The 20,523-nt window shown below is 39.4% G+C and overlaps 1 protein-coding gene across 1 annotated transcript in view; it reads right to left on the reverse strand.

The window, feature by feature from the left end:
• The window catches only part of LOC127388242 (contactin-3-like), a 101,685-nt gene that overhangs the window by 66,492 nt on the left and 14,670 nt on the right, over positions 1-20,523 (reverse strand). Inside the window, exon 2 of the mRNA XM_051627549.1 lies at positions 7,235-7,357. Coding sequence (XP_051483509.1) covers positions 7,235-7,289 — 55 coding nt within the window. The 5' untranslated portion in view covers positions 7,290-7,357. The remainder of the gene's footprint in view (positions 1-7,234; positions 7,358-20,523) is intronic.

Below are 20,523 nucleotides of genomic sequence, written 5' to 3' on the forward strand. Positions count from 1 at the left end.
GGAGCTAAATCACAGCACATTAAGACTTATTGTCACCAAAAGTGGCACTTAAATTGTGTGAGCCATAGTGTTGCAGGTCATTAAATCTGTAATTCTGGCTGGGCTTATAGGTTGGCCTTCAACTTTCTGAAAAAGCTTTGCTCAGACAATCTGCTACACCAGCATGAAAGTTTTAGTCTTCATTAAAAACTACATTATAAACAATGTAATAAATACCTTTGGGTAAAAGGAAGATGGTTTTATATACATAGATACCAAAATACTTTTTCCCCCCTTCCATGTGACAAAGTCTCTGCTATCTCTCCTCACCATAGTCCCCTCCCTCAAAAGCTATTCATGCACAGGCTTTGAAAGATAGCAGGAGACAAGCAGATTTACATCAAAAAAAGAGATAAGGTTGCTATGGAAATAAGACAAAAACCCGTTACTTAATCCAACATAAAAAGGATGAGAACTGGAGAGAACTCAAATAGAATTGAATCTGTCACCCCAACTGATAAGGTTATGATCTGCAACAACTGCTTTTTCTCCCTCATTTACTCTGGGCTTTTATGTGATTTCATTTTCTCTTCAGATACTATTTACAGAATATAATCATTCAAATTAAGATTAAAAAAAACTTTTAAAAAATAATTAGAAGTAGTATTTTCCAATATTTTGTTCACTACTGTCACTCATTTGTCAACTCTTGTAAAAGTTGAAATATGCCCCCTCTGCACCAATGCTATCGATGTAGATCTGGAATGAGATTGATCTTTAGATTTTATATACAAAACATATATAAAAAAGATTCAGCCATGTAATTTTCTCTCTTTAAGCTACAGTCTGTGGTCTGCAATACAGTTTTGCATAGGCTAGAAAGTAAATTCAGATTTAGTTTTTTAGAAAGCTGCAACCCAGAGCAATTCTGGAAAGGTTTAAAGGCAGAAAGAAACATCACGCCGCCCTCCCTCCCCAAAGCGTTAAGGCACCATTAATGTCAGTAGTTTATCTCAGAAAACAGTCCTCTTATCAGAACTTGCTGGAATCACTTCTCATCTAGCACGAAACATCATGGGACAGAATGAATCTGTCCCATTTTAAAGCTGTTGATACAGAATTTTGAAAAATACAAAGAAAGTGTATTTCTCTCCAGTGCAGATCCCCACAGGGGCCTTGACTCATTAAGTAACATGCCAGATTATCTCCCTACATCATGAACTTTAAAAATGAGAAATGTGATGAAACTTGAGAAGACCCAATTCATAAAGTCTCTACCAATGGACGACCTCTGGCAACAGAAAGACCAGAAAGTAATCTGGAATGAACTAGCTAAAAATTTCTTGATCACACAGCAGAGCTTTGAAAGACCAGTTTTTATTTGCTCTTTTAACTCTTCCAATCTAGGTCAAGGCTTCCTAAAGGTGACCAAGGAGCAGATCTGAAGCTCCTTTAAGATGCCATTGCAAGATTTATGTTGGGGCACATTCACATTAACGTGAATTGAATCCCATGTCAGGTACTAAGGCTGTCAAGTATCACAATTTGCCTGTTATTGTAAATATAATAAAATTTTCCATTTGGTTATCAACAGTAATACTTTTACCTGCCACCTCTAAAGTATGAGAGAAGCCTTAACTGAGTCTAGCACTGAACTATGTGGGGACTTCCAGCATTGCTTTCAGAGCTATAAACAGTTGCATGAGAAACCAGGATAAAACAGAAATTACCCTTGACTATGCAAATTAATCTCTTTTTAATTCAGGTTTAAAACATTCTGAAGTTCTCATTGCACAACAACCACCAAAGGCAAACAAACATTGCATTTTTCTTTGCAGTCCTCTGCCTCTTGCTGCAGAGCACCCAAAGAGGCACTGAATTATTTTGCAAATACACACCTTGTGTGCAAGGTGCAAGTGGCAGCTTAGCAGGGACAAGGTGGCCTTTGGAGCCATCATGTTATTCAATATGGAGAAAAGAAGGCTCCAGGGAGACCTTAGAGCACCTTTCAGTACCTGAAGGGGCTACAGGAAAGCTGGGGAGGGGCTTTTCACAATGGTGTGTAGTGATAGGATAACCAAACACAAACACATTCACCTACAAGTCATCTTCTGCTTTCTCTTCCAAGAGACCATGCAGCCCTTGTCTAGAAAGAGGTCTAAATTCCTGCCAGAAGCCACAAGCTTGACATGGTTTTGACTTCATTACAAGAGTCCTTCAAAGCCGACAAGAAACTGTTTGTTCCATCCAAGTAGGAAAATACATCATGCTCTATTAAACAGCTATATTTCAATATTCTGTTTATAGTTATGGAAATTTTGTTCATTTTAGCATCAATAAGTTTTGATTGTGCTAATCAGACAAGAATACAAATGAGCTTTTATTTGCTTAGGCTTTCAAATGTATAGCACTATGGCTTTACAATGTCATGTTATTCTTTACTGAAAACCAACTCAGAAAATTGTGTTCTTATTCCTTATAAATACTGATCCCTAAAGTCTCATCACTGATTATGTACACCCTGTACTGGAAAAGTTAAAGGCTTCTATTATCCTATTTGTTATTAAACAAGAAACTGAAAGGTTAATTAGAGCAAAAACAAAGTTTTTGTCCAAGAGGCTAGCAACAGCATATGCAATATTACCAGAAATTAAAAAAACAAAAGCATTCATTTTTAACACGACCATCTAGAACAACAAAATCAGAACGATTTCTTCTGGAAGGCATTTTAAAATGCAAAACCATACAGCTCTTCATCCCCTCCCCCAGTGTCCTCAGCTACCCAAGCAAGGGGCTGACAAAGCTTCCATTCTGCCCAGCAAATATCTCCTTAAGTCCTTTACTCTTGTGTTCCTCCTCCTCCTCAATGCCTTTTACCTTTCTCCTTGCAGAGAACAGGGTTTCCCCCTGCCAGCCTTCATATTCCTCTGGCATGATTCATCTGCAGATCTCCAGCCTCCAGAAAGCAATAAGAGCCACTAGATCTATTTTGTAGGTAAGAAATAGAAGATTAAAGATAGTAAGACTCTGGGAATCACACCAGAGGAGATTACTCATCCATCTTGCTCATCATTTCCTTTAGCAATAGCCAATGACAGACACTTCAGAAGGTAGATTAATCAATGCAGATGGCTCGAGAGCAAGCCTGGGATGCTTCTGTCTAGTTTGCTATCAAAAGGCAGAAGAAACATCAGGATGGTTATTCAATAAGCTGGCTATTCAGGTAACGAGTGAAAGCTTTATCTTCATTTCATTACACAAACCAGCAGAAGAAAGACAACACAGTCAAGCTCTAAGCTTTTATCTCCTCAGTAGGGACAGCCTGGAAAGAATTACTTTAATAGCTGCTGCCAGTGGGCAGGGAAGAAGACATAAGCTGATGCTTTAAAAGGTATCCCAGCTTGCAGAGAGCAGATGACACAGCCTCTCCTCCATGCAGCTCCTCATGTCCTCTCACATGACCTCAGGATGGGAGAGGAGGGCTGGCTGATGTTGTGGTGAAAACCTGCTGTCCCACAACTTCCAAGGCCTCAATTGTTCTGAAGCTCTGCATTGCCAATGCTGGACCATGCAAACCTGAAAAACAGCTGGGGAAAGGTTCCTGTCCTGTCCTACCCTCCTCATCCACCATCTCCCAGTTCACAGGCAAAATATGATTGCAGCAGGGAAAGTTTCTTGCCTTCCACCGCTTAAATATCAGGTTGTTTTGATATTTGTTAACCATAATAGAAGAGTAGTCAGGCTTGACAGTACATTGGGTTTAAGTGCAAGGGGACACCTACAATGGATGCCTTTTCAGATTTACAAGAGCAATTTTGTTTTGTTACCGGATGTGTATGAAGCACCCACAACTCACAGAAAAGCAGGACTCTGGTTCCTCATTTTGTAAGTAATTCAATAAGCAAACAAAATTTCTATCAGCATAATGCATCCTGTTAGCAACATATACAAGCAATCCAAGCTAAACAGCTCTGACAGTCACTACTGGCCTAAGATGCATTTTAACATAATGAGTATACATACATAATGTACAAAAAGGATATTACTATTAATATGCAAAACCATTATGCATTAAGATACAGACTGGCTCTGCCTGAATGCTGTAACTCTTAATGAAAGCTGAATTTTAACAAGAACACTGCCATAGGAGTATGTGATGATAGCTATTTTTTCTACAAATGGATTCTCATCCATACAGAAACTCCTCACCAAAGAGCACATCAAAATTATGGTGGCTTCCTAAGACCTGGCTCTGTTTTCCACAGGAGGTGTTGTAGGCATCCTGCCAACATCCAAGAAACCTACACTAAGAATTACATTTATGACTGCAAATACACTCCTACGTGGGATTAGCTTTGATACAAGAATTCAAGAGAAACACATGAATTATTTCCTCATCTACATTAAATCAACACGTTGATGTTTAGTACATTCTTCATTTTCAAGAAATACTGAAGAAAAAAAATAAAGCAGCACTCTTGTGCCTCCAAAAGATGTTTAGCTATAAGGAAACAGCACCTGGCTGCATAAGATCACACCAAGAAGAAGAAAACAGAGGCAGCCATGGATATTGGGTGACAGCCTGAGCTCTTTGGCTGCACATATAAACACGAGCACAGACTGAGACCACATCCACCACTGTGGTCAGATCCAACAGCAGCACTCCAAAAAAAGATTACATATCCCAGACTGATGGGAAAATGTTCTAGTTCATCTCTAAACCCAGCACAGGAGCAAGGTGCTGGCTTTCCAGATCTGTTAGCTAGTAAAGATTTGATACAAATTGAAGCCTGTGTTGATTATACTGGATGCCAGAATGAACAGGAAATATTGTGCACTCATCTTGTTGATCTTAAAGAACCCTCATATTTGGGATCCATGGCAAGTGCAATGATATCAAAAAGTGGACTCATCACATAGTGTTTTCAGGTGGATACCCTTACTGACTCTCCAAATCAATATGGGCTAGAAGATGTAACATCAAAACTCCCCTGCATGGGCAGGGGCACCTCCCACTAGATCAAGCTGCTCAGGTTTGGGGTTTTGATCTTTAAGGTCCATTCCAGCTGTAACCATTCTATGATTAATTTTGTTTTGCATATTTTATTAGTTTGTCTTTGAAGTTGTTCTTCACAGCAATTTAAATTAATAATAATAATATGTGGTTTGAAATTCCTTTCCTAACAAGGTAGACATTTTGAAACTCCATATTGTATATGTAATGCTAAATAATCATCTTTTTGCTCCCCAAGGTAAATGGACAAAAAGGCCAAGGATCATTAGTCATACAAATATAAGCATATAGCAATAAATAAAACCCTAAGGGACATTTTTTTTTTTCATTAGATACTCTCTAATCCCCACTTTGATGAAGTGTGAAGATTCACACATGATAAACAAAAAGCAATTCAGTACAGGACACTGCAATAATAGAACTAGTTTGAAATATATTATCTGTAAGGACAGAGAATGTCAAGGTTTATAAGTCAAGATCAGCAGCATCTCCAGTTCTGTAGCTACGATGTTATTTCATAACACTGAACTGCAGACAGGTCTTAAAAGAACTGCCTTTTTGGTTATAAGCTGAACATAAGAAAAATTGTTTTCTATAGGGAGTCAGAATACCTGCTGATCTACCTTAAAGACAGGCTAAAAGCAATGTTCCCAAAATTGTTTAACAATTTATGTTTACAGTGTGCTCTTACTAAAACCTGTTTGGAAATAAATTCAACTACAGGATTCCCAAGTAGTTGTAAGCTGCATGCTGTTCCAAAGGTCTAATAACAATATTTAAGCAAATTACATCTGGCTCAAACTCTTGTCTCTGCAAGTGCTGACTGTAACTCCAAGCAACATTCTCAATGACAGCCATTCAGTAATATTAAGTCAGAGATATATATCACCTATGGGTGTTCAGGGCTTCCAAGCAATCCTGCTCCATCAAACCACCTGGCTTTTGGTCATGTGAAAAACAGCTGATGCTGATGCTCCAATCTACCACCTACCCATGGCTACTAAATGGCTACTAAACTGCCATTTGGGACATACCCAAGTGAAGGGACATGAATAAGGCAGATGCAAAGAAGGGCTGGCTGAATGAACAGAGGAAGAGGACAGTCTTACACAAGACCAGAACCATCTGCACTTCAAAATATGACCAACATTTTCCTTGTTACTACAATGGCCATTGGAAATTAACTATTCTACTAGTAATTAGCTGAATAACGAACACTTCTTTATTAGCAAACTCAATGATAGTCAATGCCTGCTTCACTATTGAAAATATTGACCTCTGGTTGAGAGATGGGAATGGATCAATTTGCAACCAACATCATCCCTTTTGTACTGTGTCTTTCTGCAGTTACACTTGCTTAGTACCACACATTCATTACCACATTTTTTTCCACAAATTTATTTTATAGATCTGGTGTTAATATTGTTTAACATAAGAAATCTTCCCAGTCACCCTAGATCCTTAAGGCTACCTCTCTTCACAGGCAGCCAAAACAAAACTTGCTTTCATCTAAGTTGCTTTTAAGTATGACCCAAAAGAACTGAGATGACATGAAATGAAACTATAAGAAAGATTAAAGGATAAAAAAGTCCTTCAATAGATATGTGAAAAATCTTTCATCCTTCTAGAAGGTTATGTACTCCTCCACATGAACTAGTACCAAGGTCAAAGTGATCCAAGGGTGTCACAAAATTTGAAGGTGTCACATCAATAGTTCTGCCAACGTTGCAGCTCATGTTCCAGTTAGTTGTTTGCCAGTGTCCAACTAGAGATGTTTGTAGCCTACTCCAAGCTACCATTCATAACACGTTAGTAGTGCCTGGGAAACCAGAAGAACCCCGTGCTACTTAAGAGTTACTCTGCCTTCCTGGGCCTCAATTTTACCTCATGGATTATAGAAAAGGATTTTTCCACTTAAAAAGGAGCATATTTAAACTCAACACATCAGGCCATCACAAGCTGCAGCATCAGTAGGAGTAACCACAGCCAGGTGACTGCACAGGTCAGCCCTCAGGGTCCCTCTAACTCAGGGATGGATAAAGAAAACACACCCATTGACAAGAGACTGAGGCTATAAACATTTGATTGACATGTTTCAATCAAAGCACATGCATATATACAACCCTCTCCTTCCCAAAGGAGGGCTTTATGGTTCTATTCCTCATGTGCAGGTGAAATCTGCAATCTGGACACTTATGCATAGCTCTAAACTGGAAGTTAGAGATGATGGTATATTCCTACCTCCAAGACAGCCAAGAAATGATATGAGGAACAGCTGTGTCCACAGCAGCAGCATTTTCAGCAATTCTGGTTCAGTCTCAAGACGAACTGTACATTTAGTTTTCCAGGTGGCAAGGGTTAAACCTGTTAAAAGAACAAACATAAAACAATCCCATGAGGATCCCTAAGAATTAGCTTTGTTGTTAATAAATTTTAATAAATACACTGCTGACAGATCCTGGAATGTTCTGGTTTTTTTCTATGACCTAACCCTCACCAGAAGGGTCCCTGCATGTATCACATTTGGGTATGTACATGAGGTACATGTAACTGAGCAGCAGCAGAACTGACAGGTAAGTTGATTTTGTGCTTCCAGTCTCCATCTCTTATTTGTAAGAAACAATAGTTTTAAAGGGAGAGAGAGAGTACTTGAGGTGCAATCATAGAGCACAGCAGTTTAACGTGTTTGTTACAACAGCAGCTTGCACTGCCCTTGCCTCCTGTACACGGTGCTAGCAACAACTGAACACGTGCTATAACCCGTGTAATTAAAGCCATGTCTAACCTGTTACTTTGTTGGCTTTCCATACTAGATCTGTGCTCAAGATGCATGACAACTTTGTAAAAGTCTGAAGAGGAAAATCTAGCAACTGAAAAAGCCAGCAGTTAGCACACTGTGCTCAAGTGCACTGGGTGTAATGACATGCTGTGGGGTAATTTGCCTCCTTTCACTTCTACCTTTGCTACTGGCTAGCTGATAAACGCTTTTTTATGAAGTCGTATGACAACTGTGGCAGTTACTTCTTACACGTGTCGCTTCCACAGCATCCTCCTTCTCCAGAGGAAGGGTAGCTGGGCAAAATTAGAGGTTCTGCAGTACACAGACCAGACCAAATGAGGCCTTCTGAAAGCAGTCTGTGGATCAATGCACAGAAATATTAAGGTCCAGCAAGCAACCATTCATTCTGAGAAGCCAAACCTGAGACATATGGACCTGATTTTTCCACGTGAACTGTATTTCCCATTACAATTAAAGTCTAACACTTCTGTAAGTTGGATGTCTGAATTTCAAGCTAAATATCCCAGAAGAAGAGATCCCACACCAATATATTCCCAACCCATGTCTCCTTTGGAGAATTGCAGCTCCCCAGAAAAACACCACATGGTCCTTTGCTCACACAGGACACAGGATGGGCTCCACAATACTGGCAGCACCCTCCTCTCCTAAGTGCTGCCAGAGGGATTGCTTTCCCACTTGTCCATTTGTTTCAAACAGAAGAGAAGCAGATCCCAAACCTCACATTTCTATCAATTAATAGATGTTGGTCACTCAGCAGGTACCTGCTGCCAGCAAAGCAGGAGGGAAGGTTGCTGTAGGAGTACTGCAACTCTCAAGCACCTAAAAAATAGGGAGGGGGGAACATCTTGCCCCCAGGCAGTTCTCTAGATCAGACAGTTTGAAGAATCACACCCACTTCCTACAGACTCAGATCTGAAGATATTTATCATATGCAACTAAGGCATTATTGGTTTCTAAAAGCAGTCATGTAAGTATGATCAATTCTGGTAATTTTCATGTTAACAACAGGGCTTGCACAGTATTGCAGTTCTTCTTTTGGTGGAGACAGAAAGCCTGAGGTCAGATGCATCTACTGAAAAGACCATAAAAGATAGAAACCTTTTTTGCATCAGATCTGCAACTCAAGTTGATAATTTTCTTAATAAATTAAAAACAAACAAAAACCCCACCAAAACAAACAACCAACAACAAATAAACAAAACCAGAAAGTGAGATTACTACTTCTTTGTTGAAACTGAAAATGTGGGGTTTATTATTCCCCACCCTGTGTTTACCAAGGCCATCTGCAAAGCCTTGCCAATGGGAAGGTTATCCATGGGCAGCCAGAGACCAGATAACCAAACACCCGTCCAGGACACAGCCCTGGCCATGCTGCTGGAGGAGTAGTTGCTACCACAGCCATTAGAAGTCCCAGTTTTGGACTGAAATGCTAAATCCTGTCCAAGCATCACAGTTCCAGCCCATAGAAACTAATGATTTTACAGCTGATATGTTTGCCCTGAGAGGTGGGAATAGCCAGAAGGGGAAGGAAAGAGAGGAGGTGGAGCAGGAATATTAAACTAGGTCACTCATAAATTAGCTTTCTTGCAGCCTTACAAGGAAGGGCAAAAGAAACGATGGAAACACTAAATTTATCTGATTTTGTTAAGTGCTCTGGGCAAAGCAGAACACGATAGATCAATTTCAGGCCAGAAAAAAAGTGCTTTGGTAGTAGCTAAAAAAATTGGAAAGTTTTCTATGTGGGTGTAAAAATCATAAAAATACATCCCAACTTCTGCCTGCATTATATTTTAATACATTTTAATATCTAAAAGAGAGAATGGTAGTTACCAGCTGGCTGACCTTATAAGAGTTAAATTACTTTAAACTCTTCATTTTCTCTGTTCTGTAAAATTCTGCTGATCTAGTATCTAGTCTAGAATATCCACAATTTAATTTTTAAAACATGACTCTTAGTAATGTTCAAATTTACAGACTTAAGCCAATTAAACATATCTTTGTGCTCAACAACAGGTCAGTTCTTTACAAAGGAAGATACAAATTCACATGCACATCAATTTAACACCAAGCACACATCAAAGTATAAAATTATTGAAGTTTTTCCTCCTTTTTTTTTTTTTTTTCTGCTGACACCATCCCAGTGTGCTGCCCACAGGTAGGTGAAGGGTTGTACAGCCCGAGTTAGGCTGTTCATAGACTCTCAGTGAACATTTGCCACTGGAGTAAGCTTGTTGCTTTCAAAAATGCTCCAAAAATTAAGTTGTTGTTGTTTTTTAAATGATTGTATTAATCTATATGTTAGATCTCCATCAGAGGTAACTGACAAAAATCCACTCTATTAGAAAGGTTGCAGTGAGGGAGTTCTCATAATATACATATTCCAATTATCTAGCACATGGAAATAATCTGCTTCAAAGCTATTCCCTGCCAATGTAGGGACTCAAAATCAAGTGACAACACTGAGCATCTTTGTCACATTCAGAGCTCTTCAATAACCCTCATCATTTTTCAGATCATCCCCATTCAGAAGGAGACAAGGGTACAAAAAAAAAAAAAAGTCCAGCTTCTTGCCATTTGTTGGTAACGATTCAAATAAGTCACATCCTACAAATGGAGAGTAACGTAAAATTAACAAGAAATAATCTTACCTCCCCCCTGCTTTGCAGAAGCAAAGGGGCAGAGCCACATCATCATTTTAGTGCTTTTGGAAATAGATGGACTTGAACTACCTCCATTCAGCACTTTGTATGTAAAAGCCAGAAAGAATAATGAGAAGTAGCACCTGATGTGGATGGAAAAGATTGTAAAGAAACAAAGATTAATACCCACAGAGGATGCAAAAGGAAATAAAAAAAACATTTTCTAAATCAGAAATCTTCCTAGTATTAGGTAGTTCCCTGGATCCAGGAGAAGCCAAAGATATTAAAAACACTAAGAAAGCAAACCTGTCAAGTGGGGCAAACACACCAGGAAAACACATCAGATTTTATTTATTTATTACACATTTCTTTGACTTTCGGAGACAAGTTCTTATGAGTTCCTCTGAGAAGTCTGGTAAAGACAACCAGAGGATAGCAAGGAAATAAAAAGCACCACCAGCCACACAAAATATGCAGGATGAAAGCATACAAGTATTAAAAAAAAATTCAATTTGATTTTTCTGCTTTCAAAATTAGCTTGCCAAGACCTCTGCATTTTCCTATTGTGTAATTTAGCAAGTGATGGACAAGAAAGTCAGAAAGAAATAGAAAGTTTGGGAAAAGTTCAAGAGTCAGCAATTTTATTCAGTGACCTTAATTTTTACCACCCAACATCAAGTGTAAGAAGCAGGAGTTCCCCAAAGGTGGAACTTTTATTTCTATTTATAGAAATGGAACTTGTCAGACCTGGCAGATGAGCCCAAGTGAAACTTAGAGTATGAGCTGGAGAAATCTGCAGTGTGACTGAGTCTAAATTAATCAGAAACTCCTGGAACTCAGGAGAGCTACAGAGACTTATTTTTCTGTACAGACCACAAACGGAAAATAAACTGATGTACTGACACTAGAGGTCAGCATATCTTTGCTAAGGGAAAGAATTATTACAATCTCATCTTGATAAATTTTGAGATTAACACTGTACTTAATGAGAAAAGTCATCTCCACAGGGTGTCATAAGATGAGATGCACTGATTAGGGCACGATACCCCCCTGCAATTTCAAGCAGCCCATTACTATTTTTGTGGGGAAAAAAATGATTTGAAAATATCCCTCTCTCATTTTCCTCAGAATGAAATTACTTGCAGTGGAAAATTACCCAACCTACTTGGATTAAATAAAGAATGGTGGGCTCTTCCACACCACTGAACCAAGCCTCTGACTTTTTTAGTCCATATTCCAAGTCTGAGAGGAACCAGTGCCATCATGAAAATGTTCTAGTATTGGAGAAAAAAAAAAATGCAGTTGCCATTCAAGCTCATTAAAAAAAAAAAATCTTCCAAAGATGCTACAGCCATCAGGGTTTGAAAATGAAAAAATAATAATAAAAAATTACAATAAATCCACTAGAGAAGTACCACACCTGCAGATAATTGAACAAGCTGTTTTTCTCTAACACTAACTGGTCTCCAGACTTCGCTTTGATACCACGACAGCCCAGATCACTGGGATCTGTCTCTGTTGAGATGACTTCAAGTCAGAAGTGCTAATGGTGTATGGAAGCACCCAATCACGGGCAGACCCACCAAATGCCAGAGTTGACCACAGAGCTTTAGTATTTTTTAAAAGTTTTTTTAATCAACATTGTATGTTATCTGTTCCATTGCCAAAGCCAGAGCACCAGCTCAAGACAAGCACATCTTTCCTTTCCAAGCTGTCAGAAGGGCTTTCTATCACTTGAAGGAAACAGTTATTTCAACTCTGACACCACCCTACAGGCAGATCCAGAGATTAAGGTATCTGAGCAATTTCACTTTTAGAGACTAGAAAGGCTTAGAAAAAAAACAAAACACAGAGGAAATGTTGAATATTAGAGAGCCAGTACTGGCAACATGCCTCTGAAAGCAATACAAATACATCTAATACTCCTGAAAGACTGTAAATAAATAAGAACTGACCAGTTAACAACTAGAAGAGGATGACAAAGAATAGAGTTAAAAAACCTGCTATGCAATTCCGGGGCTAGTTAAAAAAAAAAATTAAAAAAAAAATTTAAAATGGTGCTCCAAGGAAAATTGTGGTTGCTCTGACTCCTTTGGGGTCTCATTAGATCTTTGTTCCAGAGCTGTATGGTAGCACTACTCATTAGCAAGCAGGCTTTGCAGAGAGCAGTTGTGAGGCTGCCTGTGGCTCTTCCTCAGCCTTCCTTATCCCTACAGGGATATCAACAATAGACAAATCTTCCTGATGAAGTTGGACCATAAGTGCAAAAAGGAGGAAGAAAGTTTTAAAGAAACTTCACCATTACCAAACACTAAGTAGGATTACAGTAATCTCCTGCATGTCATTAGCACAGACATAGTTAAAAGCATTGCTTTAAACAAAACTAACTTACAAAAATCTGAACCAGAAGAACCAGCAACTGTTCCAAGGACAATTCTATTCCAACTCCTCTTGTCTCACTGCATTTATTGACTCTTTCAGCCACAGTCCCCTGCTTTGCCTGCCCATCCATCCTTTGCACTCCATCTAAATCCCTCAGGTTCAGGGACCATTCAGGTAGTTCTGGCTTACAGAGCATCTCCCGGAGCCCTGTAGTTATTTTTTGACCCTCATTTTTCCTCTGGAGCAAAGAACATTTGTAGCAATTGAATAACCACTCTCCCTGTATACTAATCTTTCTACAAACAGAACCACAGAGCATCTCTACTTTCTATCTCTCATTCGTCATGACACTAAGGTCCTCTCTGAATAAACCAACAGGTTTTCTAACTTGGTACACCTGCATTTCTTCTGTTTAGCAGCTATAACCACTAACACAACCTGTAACTCAGCTGAGCTTTTTTTACCATAGGGAATTATTCCACCTCAATAAAAGTGGTGAAGTTGCAAAAATAAAATAATTAAGGAATTACATTTACCTCAAAGTCCTCAGTAATCCTACTTTAAGGCCACCACCTTCCACAGTGCTGAGTATCAACAATTTGAGAGCCTCTTTAAACCCAGCCATAGGTCTTTACTTTGTACCACCTGCAGAGACAGCCCATCTCAATCAGCTCTGAGGCACCCATGGGAACACTTCACAAAAAGAACTAGCTTTGCATTTTCCCCTAAGTTTACAAGGTAACGTTAACCAGAAACTTGAACTCTTTCAATTCAAATAATTTACAAGACACAATTTCAAACTGTTGAGTCTTTAAAGCAACAGCATCTCCAGACCCAACATCCATGTAAGACCTATTCTGAACACAATAAATCAAGTTTGCTGATAAGTTTATTTACTGTCATTGAAAACTAAATTAACTTTTTTGGTGTTGGTACAGGGAGGGTGTTGCACTGATAGGTTAATCTTTCAAATTCAAAATACAGATAGTAAATTTAAAGAGAAGGATATTACTCTTTGCTACATTACTTAATGAAACATTCAGACATCAGTAAATATGAAAGCTCATGAGACAAAGCAGAAGAGAGGAGATTTAAATTAGACATTAGGAGGAAATTCTTCACCCTGAGGGTGGTGAGAGCCTGGCCCAGGTTGCCCAGGGAAGCTGTGGCTGCCCCATCCCTGGAAGTGTTGAAGGCCAGGCTGGATGGGGCTTGGAGCAACCTGGGCTGATGGGAGGTGTCCCTGTCCATGCAGGGGGCTTGGAACTAGATGATCTTTAAGCTCCCTTCCAACCCAAACCAGTCTGTGATTCTGTGATGAAAAACCCCATGATTAACATCCAGTAATATTAAAACTGCAATGCATCCTTCATGATGGGGCCTGCATTCTGTCCATTAATTGGAAGAACAGTATTTTAAACCAATAACCAACTTCAAAAAGCTGCCTTTTTTCCCCCCAACAAGAGCAACCTGTCACAAATAAAGTATTTCCTCTGTTATTTTCAGGCCCCTATTACTGTAATTTGTATGCCTGAGGCTTTCCCCCTGTAACTCAACAATTTCAGTCACCCTTTTGATAACACACCCTTTTGACAAGGTCAACACCTTAATCCACACATTCCATGACAGATACTTCCACGGGTCAGAAATACTTTGAACCCAGATGACGAGATGTCACAAACAACTTCAAAATTAATCTGAGGCTCTAGAATTAAGATTAGTAAATCAAAGCTATTGGGAAAATCAAATACAAAGTTGGATGAACTACACCTTGTGTAGCTGCAGGGGGTGGAGGTGGGTGGGCAGGCAGGGGGAAGGAGGGACCTGACCTCCCAATTCCTACTTCCATAGCTCGGATGCCTGCAGTATTAATGGTTGCACCACCACCTCTCCAGGGCTACCAGAGTACTTGCTGACCATAAGCACAGTGCAGCTTGGGGTAGCATGTGATGCTGCTGCCAAGTCTCTCAAAATTAAACTGACCTTTGGTAGTTAGGGTTACTTTTATTAACCATTCCTCATTCCCATGTAAGAACCCTTTGAATTAACATAGGGGGAGCAGTCTCTTGTGAGGCACAAATAACACAGTCTTTCAAAACACCTTTTCTTCCATCTCCTACAAATCATAATTTCAAAAGCTTTTTTATTCCTGCATGGTTGCCCAAATATAACCCATCACTTTCCACTGCATACATCATTTCACTTTGATATTCTGTGGCCAGAACAAAGTTGATCACAGAATCACAGAATCTTAGGGGTTGGAAGGGACCTCGAAAGATCATCTAAGTCCAACCCCCCTGCCAGAGCAGGATCCCCTAGAGCAGCTCACACAGGAACATGCCCAAGGGGCTTTTGAATGTCTCCAGCAAAGGAGACTCCACAGCCTCTCTGGGCAGCCTGTCCCAGTGCTCTGTCACCATCACAGAGAAAAAGGTTTTCCTCATGTTTATGTGGAACTTTCTATACTCCAACTTGCATTCATTGCCCCTTGTCCTATCATTGGACAGTGAGAAGTGACTGGTTTCATTCTCCTGACACCCCCCCTTTACACATTTGTAAACATTAATGAGGTCTCCCCTCAGTCTCCTCTTCTCCAAGCTAAAGAGACCCAGCTCCCTCAGCCCTTCCTCGGAAGGGAGATATTCCACTCATCCATACATGTCACTGTCTCCCAGCTGGCATTAACACCCACCTGGGCATCACCTAGCTGGGGAGCCCCAGAAATGCTGATCAGGCTCCCAGGGTTACCTACAGCTGTTTGCCAGTAGTTCACTCTTCATCCAAATGTTAAGAGACTGCTGAATTTCCAATAATCCTGTTGCCCACAGTAATAACATCTATCTCAAACATCATTTTATGAGCAAAATGTGTCATTCTCCCTCATTTTTCTCCCATATAGAAGTGCAGCATCTACATAACACCAAGATATTGGACAAGTGACACTCATTCTACCTTTGAACAGGCTTCAAATCCCAGGAACTGAACTTCAGGCAGTTCCATTTACCTGAACTGAGGTACTTAGGGAGCAAGGAAATGCCGCACAGTATCAGACTGTCTTCAGGCACTTGTGAAAACAAAACAAAAAACCCAACACAAACCCCAAGCCTTTCCTAAAGTCTTCCCCCAACAAAGAAAGGTTTTTTAAAAAATAAACAACCAAAAATCCCAAACAGACAGACCATTAAATGCCACCAGACAAAACACCAAGGTAGTCAATCCACTTAAGTTTTGACAATGTATTACTCTCTTGCAACTCAAAAGCATAGAAAAAAACCACAAATACTTTCAACAACAGACAGCAACAAAATTTACACTAACAGGCCCCTGTGTTTAACCACATGGAACAGATTTTGAACCTTTTCCTGATAAAGAAGTTACTCTGACTTGCAAAGATCCTTGTAGCAAATATTCCTGCTCTTAGTCCCAAAAAATACTAATGAAAACATACATGCTGGTCTTTCTAATCGCTCTCACTACAGGAGACTGTACAGAAACTGAACATTTCAATCTCACTAAATTGAGACTTTAAACTGCAACACAGAGAAAATAGAAGAATTGCAAAATTGGGAGAGACCATAAAACTTTGTGTCTAATAACTTTGCAGCTGTCAAATTCAGTGAGTACATTTTGGACTTGAAAAAACTAAGCTATAGATTGTACAGGTTACATGGCAAAACCCCAAACAAGGAATTTTATGACATGACTGAGGCAGATGACTGCCCCCAACATCGGTCCTCTGGCACATTTGCACACTAACATAGAGGTGCAAATTTAATATTTTTACTATTAGAAGAATTGTTTACTACCTTACTATTAGAAGAATTGTTTCTTCTTGACCAATACACCCAGAAGAGAAGCCCCCTACACCAAAGCTGACTCAAAATTGATGCAAAATTATGGGTGAAAATTCTTCTTTCCATAAGCCTGAGAAACAGGTTTTTTTTTTTTCTCCCTCTGAGCAGAATCAAGCCAGAAGGGAAAGATGACCTACAGCTGAGCTGACCTGGGCCAGATCCCACAGGCTTGTTTTCTATCTCATGGCCAGATGAGCAGAGGAGAAAGCCCACAGCTGCACACAAGGGATCCTTTGCTGTTCCGTCTTCAACTGTTTGACATCTACAGTCTTTGCCACAGTAGGCAAGGCTGAGGTGCCACTGAACTAGCAGTAGATCCTTGTTTTTAAGGTCAGCACACACCAAGTACAACAGTCTTCAATTTACATGTGCTGGGTAGATTGTATTGAAAACTCATCTCAATGTCAAGACATGAAGCAGTTTGTGTGGGGAAGCCAACAGCCACAGGCTTCTCTGGAGAGTCTTCTGCTCCAAAGCACCCTGCAAACTGTCTCCAGTGATGGAGAAGCTGAGCCAAACCCTGGGCCAGGCAGTGCTCTGCATCAGGGCAGCTGCTCACAGGAAATAACTCACATCTAACTGTCTTAGGTCTGTCTTGAAGATAAAGGAACAAACAGCACTGGCTGAGCAAACACCATGAGCTGAAGGACCAGCTCCACTTCCCCACACACTCCAGCCACAACCCAGCTGGCATAAAGGGTAAGGAGATGCAGTGGCTCTCTTTAATTTTAAAACAAAAAAATTCCCAAGACAGAAAAACAATATCAATATTCAAGTATATAGGTAAAAAAAAGGGGGGAAAAAGTAAAAAAAAAAGTGAAATTCAAATTTTATATACAGTCTCACCAGCCTTTTATCATTTTAAAAAATCTATAGCCTGGGCATAGGGGAGCTAGATAGAACTCACCAATTTTAGTAAGGAGCTGAGCTTCAGGAGATATGGCCACAGGTACCCCTAATCTATCCTGTCTGTGATTATCTCACTTGAAGTCACATGCAAGAAAATAATCCCCTGCAGCATAGAGCACTGATGTGAAAGGAAACAGAAGCTCAAAGTCACAGCTGAATGGCTTGAGCTGAACCCATTTCAGTACTTTTTTTCCCTCTTCTTTTTCTTATTTGAGACCAAGGTAGCTTAATCTTCATTGATGTCTGTGCAGTTTCACTTTAAAAGTTATTCAGCCCAAGAGACTTTCCTCTCTTACCAATAGAAATAAAATGCTCAAATATTTTTATGCAAAGTTGTTTTGTTTTGAAGAAACTATGAGATATTGCCTGAAAACTTGAATACTGCATTTCAGCTGAATTTCAAACCAGTAGCAGAGACATTAGCCCCAAAGTGAGATTGTAACAGAAAAAACACTTAAATTGAGCTACCAGGCAGAGTAATACCCATTGGAGAATATGATAAAGCTGTTACAGATGTTCAGTTGATTAGAATGGCACACGAGTGCACTGTTTAACAGCATCAAACCATTTTATGGTTACTATTAAGACCACGGCATTTTTTTTAATTATTATATTTATTTTAATAGAACACTTCCCCACCTCCTCCCACTCCTCACTTTCTCTCTGATTAATGCATGCAAGGAGCAACTACAGTTGACCTCCAGCTACAAAAAGCTGTCATGAATAAGCACTAGATTGTTAGTCAAAAAACCATGAAACCTCTTTTGTCTTTCCCATGTAGCAAGGCCTCACCTGCAGGCTAAATAAAATAAAGGGGCTTGAAAAAAAAGAAAAAACAACAAAAAAACCCCAGTGCTTAAGTTACTTAGTACTTAGCCATATCTCTTTAAATATCAGTGCAGGGTTAGATGTGATAAAGACAACACTGGCTTTGCTGGGTAGGTTTGATAGCTTTGGTTTAAAACAAACAAAAAAAAAAAACCCACAAAAAAAAAAACAAACCCCAAACAAAACTGCAGAGAGCTGCACTGAGATAACATCCTGTGGCAATGAACCTAAGGAGATCTGAAGTACTGAGAAATTAATTTCTTGATTTAGGAACTAAATTCAGATTAGGAAATCTGTCTGACATAGCTTCCCAAAACCAGGGAAGATGATAGGGAGGGAGGTTAACGGGGTTGTACAGTATTAGGAGTACCTTGATACAAAATGCCCTTGCAGGAAAACAAACCAGCAGAGGACTCAAAGGGAGAGAGCACAGAATTTGCATTAAGGGATGCAGAAACAACTCCAAGTTTAAGATTTGAGGTTTGGGGAAATTTATTTCATCCTAATTTTAATCTTGTCTTGAGCTCATTCGTCATGACAATGCAATTTGAAATGCAGCTTCAGAAAAATATACACTTGAACAAAACTAGAAGCTTTGCTAACAAAAAATCTTCACTTCCCAAGTATCACTTTACATTTTCTTCACATAGAAGAAAACTTCTTTTCTACTGTGTCTAACAAGAAAGTAGCAACAAGCCCCAGACCCCAGAAGATGTTGTTTTTCTTTTGGATCACCACAGCTCACTTCATGTCTTACTGCACATGGCATTGCTCTCACTAGTCATTGTGCAATGCAGACCAAGAGAAAGCACCTTCACAGAAATGACCTCAAACTAAATACATAACTCTTCAAGAATCAAAAAACCCCACTGAACCAGAAAGCTCAGCCTTTCTGCAGAGCCCTACAAACAGCCAAACTGCTTTACTCCCTTTAGCAAGATTCTCTACCACCTTCTATTTAAAGTACCAAGGGGAAACTGTTTATATAGTTTAACAACATATGTGTGTTTGGAGCCAGAAAAGGAAAGATAAGGCCAGAAGACAACAGAAATCCTTTATGAACAGCTACACTAGAGACATGCTGCATAACTTCAACCCAGGGCTGAATTTCTATTATACTTTGCTATAGACAAAGGAGCAAAATATTCTGGACAGTCCTACACAATAGTTTTTTCCAATCCTCCAAGAAGCCAGAGGCACATCCTTTGGCACTTTCCAAATGCTCCTATAGAAATCAAGTCCTTTTGCATTCTGTCTTTCTGAACTTACCCTCATCAAGAGGAAAAATCCTCTATGAAGAATGAGAGGTACCCAAAACATATTAAATGGGTTCTAACTCTTCCTCACAGGGAGAGGTTATTTAAATTGACTATTAAATTTAAATTGACTAAATTTAAATGGTCAGATCTATGATCTATGGCACAAAAGACACTGCAATTACTGAAATACCTGTGACACCCCTGCACCCTTCCTTCATTGGGCAGGACAGAGAAGGTGAGAACTGGAGCTTATGCTGAAACACACCCTTGTAGAATATATTTTGTCTTTCTTTAAATGGTGTCATTAAAATAAGAGCACAAAGTATGATCTTCTCTACAAAAAAATCTCTTACAAGACTACCTGGAGCTGTGCCTCAATGCATATGTATTTAAGTCATAAAAATTAATTTTCATTCTTTAAAGGCTTTTGGAGCCTTTTTTGACTAACAAGATCATTAAGTTCACCTGAACACATACAATGAATCCAGGAAAACAGGATTTTTCAAAGCCAAATATTTGGGGAAGCTTTCAAGATTTCTTTCACATTCCTATAATATTAATTTGATCTACCTGTATTTGACATTTGACAGCCCTTTGCATGGAACATCCATCCAAACATCAAGTGTGACTTTGCATGGAAACTCAGAGACTTTGAGAGTAAGTGATGTCAAAATCTGTTCTAAGGTGACTGGGAGAAAAAAAATAAATCATTGGAATTTCTGCTGCCAAAGCAGAATCTGACCAGGTTATGGACAACGAGCAAAGGAAAATTGACACCAAGACTTTTCTGTCCCCCAGTTTATAATGTTACTCTTATGTATTTCTGTAAGTCCGTTACGGGTTAAATCTAACATATGTA

This window comes from Apus apus, chromosome 9 (genome assembly GCF_020740795.1).
Source record: "Apus apus isolate bApuApu2 chromosome 9, bApuApu2.pri.cur, whole genome shotgun sequence".
Lineage (NCBI taxonomy): Eukaryota > Metazoa > Chordata > Aves > Apodiformes > Apodidae > Apus > Apus apus.